Below are 9,757 nucleotides of genomic sequence, written 5' to 3'. Positions count from 1 at the left end.
AAAAAGTGTTTTAGAAGAAAAATCTGAGCGATATTTCTGTTGGTAGGCGGGCTCGTCGTGGAGGGAACAATCGGGTTGACTTTGCCAGGGAGCCACCTCAAAGCATATCAGGTTACTTTGAGTGACAGCGTAACCATGGCAAATAATTTGACTAAGGCTATTGTCTTATCCTCACCATCCCCGGGTCAGATAACCGACCAATCAGAGTTCATATAATCGCTTGTCTTGCCAGCTTAGAATAATATTATTAAAACGAGCCAGCGAGCCCGGTCTCCCGGAGTAGGTTATGTTGAAACGGCATAGAAAAGGTGGAGGAGGACGGTAGTAGGAGCAGCAACTTTCTCTCTTTCTCACCAACTTTATGAGGATTTGTCGCCCGGGGTTTTGCATGGCTGAATGGACTTGAGTTTATTCCTCAATACGCAGTTGGATATTACTTCACCTTGGGCTGTTTGAAGTTTTACGCGGCTCTTTTTGGGACCTTTTGTCGCTTATGGACTTAATGCGTTTTGATTTGATGTGAGACTGAGTGGAGAGACGTGGAAGTAAAGGCACAATATAATCTGTATTGATTTACGTTGTCGCCATGTCCATGCTTCCGACGTTTGGTTTTACGCAGGAACAAGTGGCGTGTGTGTGCGAAGTCCTCCAACAAGGGGGGAACATCGAGCGGCTGGGGCGCTTCCTCTGGTCCCTCCCGGCGTGCGAGCACCTTCACAAAAACGAGAGCGTCCTCAAAGCGAAAGCCGTGGTCGCCTTCCACCGCGGGAACTTCCGAGAGCTCTACAAGATCCTGGAGAGCCACCAGTTCTCGCCGCACAACCACCCGAAGCTGCAGCAGCTGTGGCTCAAAGCGCACTACATCGAGGCGGAGAAGCTGAGAGGCCGCCCGCTCGGCGCCGTGGGGAAGTACCGCGTCCGGAGAAAGTTCCCCTTGCCCCGCTCCATCTGGGACGGAGAGGAGACGAGCTACTGCTTCAAAGAGAAGAGCAGGAGCGTTCTGCGGGAGTGGTACACCCACAATCCGTACCCATCCCCGCGGGAGAAAAGAGAGCTGGCCGAGGCCACGGGACTCACCACCACGCAGGTCAGCAACTGGTTCAAAAACCGACGGCAGCGAGACCGAGCAGCGGAGGCGAAGGAAAGGTAGGATAAAGAATTTAAAACGCATCTCAGAGTTGGTGAATCTTGTGTGTTTTTAATGGATATGACGCCAAGCAGAAATAGACAGAATGGGTATTTAACACAAGCACAAACAGTCGATGTTCCCTCTGTGCGTCTAATGCTGACCTACATCTGGCAATCTGTTGCACTGAACAAATATTAATATTTTACCACTTGTTAACAAATCACTTCTCGCATCTCTGTGTGTCTCGGCGCATAAATATACTAGAAGCAGGAACTTTTTCCTACTTGTTTAGTAGCTCGCTTTTACCCGCACTGTTGTGTGTATGTATGCGATAATCGTGCAGGCCGTGCGTAAAAGTTGAAAGACAGAAAATGAAAGGCTTGTTGTCAGGTAAATTACAAAGTTGTAAAGGTTGCATTTAACCTATTTTCATGCTTTCATCACACTTACTACTATAACATGAACTTCCACATTAGGTTGAGAGTTTGTTTTTTTTTAACCTCCAGATACTGGAATGATGAGAAAACATCTCAGAACACGTTTTAAAGTTGTTCTGCGGTGTAAGTGATGTGGCGGGCTGTGCAGCCTTCATATCAGCCAGGTTGACATTTCATTAAGAGTAGTTTGTAGTTTTCAAAGTTGGGAAATTATACACACACACTCACACACACACACACACACAGGCAGGGGTACAGAGAGGTTTAAGGAGACGTGTTGCTGTCAGGTGTTCGCCCGGTTGGTGTCCTCTTTCACCCTCTGGCCACTAATTCGGGCTGAAAGCTACACGTAAATCATGTCTTCCCACTGAGAAAAGCCTCAGTCGCACACTGCAAGCACACGAACTATACCATGCAGCATACAGCAGCACGTTTAGCAATAATTACAGCTGTCATTTATTCGGACGTGGCACAGGCCGAGGACTTGTGCGCAGGTCACTCTGGTTACCAACACACACTTAATGCAGGTTAGATAGTCAAATGGATTTGTTGTCTTGAGTGTGTTCACCTCTACAGGCACGTACCTCTGTGCTCTGCTGCAGTGAATTGAGCAATAGTCTCCAATTCTGTCAAAGACTTAGTTATTGTTTTCATCGTGGCACGCGTGCGCATGGGTGCACTCCTGATTGGCGCATTAATAAATCATTAAAGTGAGCGTTTGATCATTTAAATCGTAATTACGCTTGTTGGGGCTGGTGTAAATATGGCGCAGCTTAATTAATATGCACACAGTAGCAGTGTGTGTGCGTGTGTGTGTGTGTGTGTGTGTGTGTGGGCCTACGTGTGCTTCTCAGGATGATGATTTTTGTTGTTTTTTACAACGTTGAAAATATTTATTCACACATATTCAAGTCTCACATTTGCTCTTCTGTGTAATAACGACTGTAGCTAGTTTTTAAAAAAAAATATGCACTTCACAATTTCTTACATTTTTTTCTTGGTGTTGCAAAAAATCTGTGCCCACACCTCACTGACGTGTGATTCTGTTTTCAATCCGCAGAGAAAACAACGAGAACAGCAATAGTCACAACCCATTGACTTCTTCCATGAATGGAAATAAATCTCTATTGGGGAGCTCGGACGACGATAAAACCCCCTCGGGAACACCGGATCACACGTCCCACAGCCCGGCTCTGCTCCTCGGCTCGAACACCGGTTTACAGTCCCTGCACGGCCTCGCGCCCCCGCCGGGACCCAGCGCCATCCCGGTACCGAGCGGTGCAGACTCGGTGCACCACCACCACTCATTGCACCATGACACCATACTGAACCCTATGTCTTCTAATCTAGTGGACCTTGGCTCTTAAAAAAAAAAAAAAGTGGCACAGACAGAGAGCAACGATTCTTATTTTACTTTCTTTCATTTTTTCTTTCTTTCTTTTTTTTTGGAAAAGTAATGTACATGGTGGCGTGAGACAAGCTTCAAGCACTTGCAGACAGACTGGGACACTGCGAAAACAGCCACCGTAACAGATCATTTAGTCTCATATTCAACACGTGAGAAAAAGAAAATCTGCCACTGGGCGCAAAACCTCCACTCATCCACAAATTAAACTCCAGCTTGTTTCTCGGATTTTCCTAGAAAACGAGAGTCGAGGAAGAGCACTTAAGAAAAAGATCGGAACAGACTCGAGCAGCTCTCACCTTATTGGCATATTTTAAGGAAAATGTGATTCCAAAGATTATGTGACTTGTTGCAGTGGTGGTGCAGACACAATGTGGAGCGGATGTAGGTCGTTTTAGGTATAAAAAAAGAAAAAAAAAAAAAAAGAAAAGAAAAGAAAAGGATAAAAAAGTATTTTACCAGAATGTAATAACGTAACATGTTATATTGTTGAAAACAATAACAATAAAATGTCTTAATTCTTGTTACTATTACCGTTGTTATTTTAGGGGGTTAGATACAACAGACTCCACAGAGTTAAAGGTACCCCATCGCCTTTCTGTTTACAAAAGGTTTTCCAAGAGAGCCATAAGCTTTTTTTTTTTTTTTTTCTGAGGGGGGGTTGGGGGAAAAGATGGGGTATGATATTCTCAAGTGTCTTATAAGAGCCGTGATAAGATTAAATATCTTAATCTCTTGATATTATTATTATTATTATTATTATTATTATTATTATTTGCATTTTCATTTGGAGAAGAGACTGCATGTAAACTTTGCGATAAACTGATGAAACATAAAACGATTCACCTATAGTTTCATATACCCTTTACAATAAAAGAGAAAGAAATACATGGATTAAATTCTGGATGATTCCCTTTTCTTATTGTTTTTAGAGCACCAGTTTGTTTCACATCCTCGTTATCTGTCTTCAGAGTGTGACGCTTCAAAAATATTTCAAGACAGCGAATATTCTCAAACAGCTGCAGGCGAATGTCTCGTCCTCAGAGGAGGTGTGTTTACTGGGAAGTGTGTGTGGGTTTAATTATTTCCTGACACTTTTAATTGAGGATTTGTTTTTGTTTTAAATACGTCTAATTCCCTTAAAGTGTGTATCTAAACGACCAGGCTGGCGGTGGTGAGCCTGGTTCAAAACTTCCCAATGTTCTTTCCAATGTGCGCTGAACCACCAGTTTCTTAATAACGTTGGGGAAATGTATAATCAGATAGCATTACCTAAAATCAAGAGCTCTTAGCCTCTGACACATATGCCCTGCTCCAAGAAAGGGGATATTGTTCTTTATGTGTGGGCAGCCTGCCGGCGTGCACGGGTCGATATCCCGGGATTATCTACCATCTAATCATAAATGCTGCAAGGGAAGTCTGTTTCTCTCCCCATTCTCCACCAGTCATTCTTTCCCAGGCTTGTGTCCTTGGCTTTTTGAAAGGAAATGCAAGAACTGGGTTTAAAGAAGCTACAAAGTTTGGAAATGTGTGGAAGGAGGAAATATAACGTACGCCGAAGATAAGGCCTTTTAAATCTAGGGGACATAATTTAGAATAAGTGCATTTATCTGTTAGATAAGTAAGGGTTTTACCATGTCTGAATTTAATTTAGCCGTTTTTTAAGTGAAGTTCGCCGACTCGAGGTCAAGGTTCACCCAAACTTCCATTGCCGATGTTAAAATGACAAAAAAAAAAAAAAAAGAAAGAAACCGACACTTAATCCGGTGCTTTGCAAAAACAACACAAGTCGAGAGAGACATGTGGCCATTACAGGCAGAGCTGGGCCGAAATTTATACGAGCTTTTCCAACTGAGGGGGGACCTTGATGTTCAAGTGATGACACCTTATCTTTCCGCGCTCGGCTGAGGAGAACAAAAGTGCCGTAGTGTTCGGCGGAGGGAGAAGAAATACAACAACACAGAACTGGAAACGGGCGCTGAAAGAAGACACTTTGTTTGAACAGCTTCAGCCGTGCAACACCTTCAACAACACCCCCACCACCACCACCACACACACACACACACACACACACACACACAGAGTTAGCTGCCCGAACTTTACGCACAGATTAAAAATGAAACAACATATTTTCTGAATTTCAAATTTTATTTAGAAGCTTCAGCTCTTTTCAGGCTGCAGGTTCAGTGCAGTGTGGTCACTACATTAGTATAATAGAGTGTTAATTTCACAATAATAATATAATGGTGTATTATCGTGCCATATTTAGACATTTTGTCCCTTTACACCAAATTTGCGCAAATGCCAACTGGGATTGCACATTGTCTCGACGTATTGTCCGTAAACAGAGCTGGAAAATGTCCTGACATCTCCTTGAAAATGCAATGTTTACAACCTGTAAATAGCAGGTATACATAATAGCAAATATGCATAATGTGGCTGAAGGTTTACGGCGTATTGATTGGCTGGTGTGGATTTATTTTCCTTTAATACGTGAAACAACAGCGAATGGATATTATGGTGCGCTGGTAAACTATCCGGCGCCTCTAATGGGATTGTAAATATGAACAGTGTACACCAAGGGTGTGTGAGCTGTCTGTAAATGCGAAGGATCGCTCACACCTTGCTGGGCACAACTCCTGGCGCACGGAGGTCAATTACGCATGCACCTCAAAAGCCCACAGTTTATAATTAACGAGGACTTCAGTGCATATGGCTCCACTCAAAACAAGCCTGTAATAGTGGCTTGCGAGGAGACAAAACACGGAATAGTTGGTCTCTCCCCAAACCAACCCTGTAACCCCACAAAGAGTTGTGATTTTCGTCTCCTCGCACTTTCACTCTCTCTTGTTTCCCATAAGGCTTGAAACGTGAACTTGAACTGGCACCGTGAGTGCGCCATGTGTGCCCGGGGAGGGGAGGGGAGGCTATTAAACGTTTCTCGGGCAGAAGATGTAAGGAAAATCCGCCTGCATTGAAGAAAAGTCCTAACAAGGCGCGCTGGTTATAAACGCTGATTTGACTCTGCCAAGATGGCTCATGGGAACAATGGCAGCGGAGGAATCTGCGTAAACAGACAGGTGTGAACTAGTCGTGGCTTTTCCTCCCAACATCTGCCCGTCAGGTCACCGCAATTCATGAGGATGTTGCGGAGATTAAATGTTAAGTGTTCAGAAACTTGAGGCAAACAGACTTGTGGAGAGTTAACTTGCCACTTTGCCTCGGGAAGAAAAATCACAAAAAAAACAATCAGGAGAGAATGTGCAGTCCTGGCCTTGTAAAGATCACATCCATTCACTTTTATAGGATATTAAGCAGCCACAGTTGTTCTGACCTGAGATCTGTTTTTGCTCCATGAGCGATAAGCCCGGGTAAACAAATTATTGTCATCATAATTACATCACCGTCCATTTATTAGCGCAAAATGCCCTTTTACACACACCGTTTTTCGTGCTGCTTGACTGAATAATGGAGATTTGATCGTTATTTAATCGTCAGATCGATTTATGGCTTTATATTAAGCGCAGATGCTGTGGCTGGGGCTGCAGACTGTAGCAGCTGCGACGCTTTGTATTTTGCCCCACTCAGCTTTTTTTATTTGCACCGTGCAGCTAAATCACATTATTTTTTTATATTTATTTCTATCTCATGAAATGGCAGCCAAAGACATGCAGCCAATTTTCGTGTTACATCAAACAGATGACATTTGATTTGAAGGTTTATCAGTTTATTTTAATGTGCTAATAATTTAAATTACGGACCTGTCACTCACAGCAGTTTTCTTCTTTTTTTCCCTCTTCTGTTGTTATTTTTATCGGCAATTATTTGGAGCTGTCAGGTCTGGATATCTAATTAATTAATATGGAAATAAAATCAGGTTGAAAAACAGTAAAGTCGCATGAAAACAATAAGCTTATATTATATTCAGAATCAGAATCCCTTTATTAGCCCCGCAAACGGGGACATGTGTGCGTCACCGCAGCCAAAGGACAGTTCAATATAACAATGAACAATAATAATAGTAAAGAAAAAAAACAATATAATAAAAAGGTAAGAAGATATTGTCATATAGTGTTGATAATTAATCATGTAAGGATCTTTTAAGTGGGGCTAGCTCATTAAAATCCAACAATTTCTAAATGTAGATTGGTATAAAAATGCTCTTTTTTATGGGGGTTTAACTTTGCAATTCTGAGAAATTGTAAGATTTAATTTGACTTTTAAATCTATTTTTGTAGAGCAGGAAACAGTTTCAGGACTCTGCCCTCATTAAGGAGTTTTTTTTTTTTTTATCTGTCATCATCCATAAATACATAATGATAATGATGCAGGGGAGATTGATAAAGCAATAATTGTAAAGAACAGCAGAGGATCATAATTGATCGGGGCTTAAATGGCATTCTGAGTTACTGTTGTTCAGTAAAAACCCTTTTTGGCCAAGTCAGAAGAAAAACATTGTTTTCGGTGTGTCACTAAGCTGCCGTTATTCAAAACTATTTTAAGAGATATTTTGAGTTTAAAAAATAGTCTTAGTTGAGTGCGTGAACATGTCATCCCTCTGTTTGCTCAAAGCACACAAATGACAAAGATAGAAGGTATTCAGCACAGTACACTAAGTACCACGTACTCATTAAATCTCAGTCTTTTTTGTTGAGTGATGTTGAGACGCTGCGTGGAAACGTCAGGTTCGGTGATGATAGTTCTAATGTGACACGTTATTAGTCCCACTGGGGAAATTCTCTTTTCACTTAGACCCCCTTCAGGGAGGTCAGAGGTCAAACTTTTATAGCAGCAGCCTCAAAGCTAGAAGGGATTCACAGGGTCATGGACGGTTTGTCAAACTACTGTCCCAGTTTAAAGATGAATTCGCTGCTCTTAATAATTTAGCAGACAAATGTGAAAATGACAGAGCTCTGGTTGTCCCAGATAATGGTAAAAAAAACAAAGAAAATAAAGGATGAATGTGTGAGGATGACAGCGCAGTACGAATATTTCTGAAACAAATTAAGACACTGGGTGTGAAAAGTTAATGATTCATGCCACTTGTTGCTTAGAGAGATTTTCGCTTGTACTAACAAGGGAGCGAGACAGCTGGGATCTACATTACTGATATACTGCGTCTGCAAAGTGGAAACTGTTTGAGTCAGACGACAGAGAGGAACATCAACTGGTTGCAACATGACCACCGTTAAATCATTTCAAACTGTGGCAACACGTTAAGAGATGTACTGGATTGTTTTTTTAAAACGAAAGCCTGAGATATTACATTTAAAACATGCAATCTTATCAGGCAGTGTTCAATTGGATCCACTTTTACTGCATCTGTGCTGAACTGTATGTCGACTTTAGTTAGTGAGAAAGGCAAACTCTTTCTTCTCCCTGCTTGTAACAGCAGACCGTTCACCACCACAGACGAAGCTTCTTCCTGTTGAATGGGAATAACATGACATGAGCTGAAATTCCTCTTTGATAATCTAAAAAACATGACTGGATAATGTAAGACAGTAGACAGTAAACGTCTTGCTCTAAAAGATATAACCCCCCAAAAAACACAAAATCTACCTCGATAATTCTTAGAAGTAAGTTGTGATATTAAAGTGTGAAACATAATGCATCTACATTAAGCTATGTAATAACCCTAACATAAATTCATTTTGGTATCAGTGTCATAGCATTTCTTTTTAAATGTGGCTGATTTATCTCATGAAAATAATTCTAAATAGCTTCGTTGTGGTTCTTGCATGAAATAAATCCTCAATGTATGGTGGAAAAACGCCTGCTGAGCCGAAGGAGTTCTAAATATAACGCGGATTCAAATATAAATGGTCCACAGACAGTCTGCTCTTGGCTGATTCAGTAATACTGACAGGCAGCACAGAGCCAGTGTTTTTCGGGCACACGTGAAGACATGAAATGGTGCACATGTCCAGGCCAAGAGCTACGAGGAACACCCAGAGAGACAGAAGGATGAAATCAAGGTTTATTAGTAGTATAACTATGTAGAATATGGTTTGTATTACAAACATCCTCGTCCTTATAGTGCCTCGTCCAACCTGGGAGTAAAATGTAAATATTAAAGGCAATCTGAATGTTGATGAGAGTTTCCCCGGCAGCAGCAAAATTTGAAACAATGTTTGTTTACATCAGCAATCTTCATAACCAAAGCAGTGTAGAGCGTATTTCCAATCATGATCAGCTGAGACAAACAAAATGCTTCAAACTGATTGATTTCTACACATTTGGCCTTTAAATTATCAGCCTATGACAAATCAAGTACTGCAAATAAAAAGCGCCTATTTGCAAAATTGTACCACTGACATTTCACTTTCATGTAAAACCTCTTTTTTTGTTGTTTCTCTTCAGTTTTACAGCACTTTTGAGGTCAAACACAGGAGTGTGATTATTGATGAGCACACTGATTTCAGCCTCTCCTCAGCCATTATGCATTTTAGGTGTGTCAGGTGTGTCCCATAAAACAGGATAAAACAGCAGGGGGCTTGGGGAGTGAGGAGGAGGAGGAGGGGGTCGGTGGGGGGGTGCACGGTGTAGAGTTACGGTCAGGAAAGAGAGAGAGAGAGAGAGAGATGGCCAGGGGAGTACGAGCATTAATGCACTCCCTGTGTGCTGGACGCGTACTGTTACAAAACACACACTCTCACAAACACATACGCACACTGCGGGCGCCCTGTGCTCGAGTGAGAGGTCAGCTGGCAGACCGAGTCCTGACTTCCATCTCTGCAGCCCAGTCCCGAGCCCTGAGATGAGGAGAAAGATATCAAACATCTG

General features: G+C 42.1%; 1 protein-coding gene across 1 annotated transcript; it reads left to right on the top strand.

The window, feature by feature from the left end:
* The first annotated feature begins 266 nt into the window (after nt 1-266).
* Nucleotides 267-3,623, top strand: six2a (SIX homeobox 2a). Its single transcript, XM_084376216.1, has 2 exons — nt 267-1,146; nt 2,627-3,623. Exons 1-2 carry the CDS (start codon nt 587-589, stop codon nt 2,931-2,933), a joined length of 867 nt encoding a protein of 288 aa, XP_084232342.1. The 5' UTR covers nt 267-586; the 3' UTR covers nt 2,934-3,623.
* The last annotated feature ends 6,134 nt before the right edge of the window (nt 3,624-9,757 follow it).

The sequence above is a fragment of the Pagrus pagrus genome, assembly GCF_965226575.1.
Source record: "Pagrus pagrus genome assembly, chromosome: 15".
Classification (NCBI taxonomy): domain Eukaryota; kingdom Metazoa; phylum Chordata; class Actinopteri; order Spariformes; family Sparidae; genus Pagrus; species Pagrus pagrus.
The sequence above is the reverse complement of the archived record's forward strand: the minus strand, read 5'-3'. Positions and strand labels throughout refer to the sequence as shown.

Coding starts and splice junctions, on each gene's coding strand:
- six2a (XM_084376216.1), top strand. CDS start 587: ATGTCCATGCTTCCGACGTTTGGTTTTACGCAGGAACAAGTGGCGTGT. Junction 1,147..2,626: donor GCAGCGGAGGCGAAGGAAAG/GTAGGATAAAGA, acceptor TTCAATCCGCAG/AGAAAACAACGAGAACAGCA.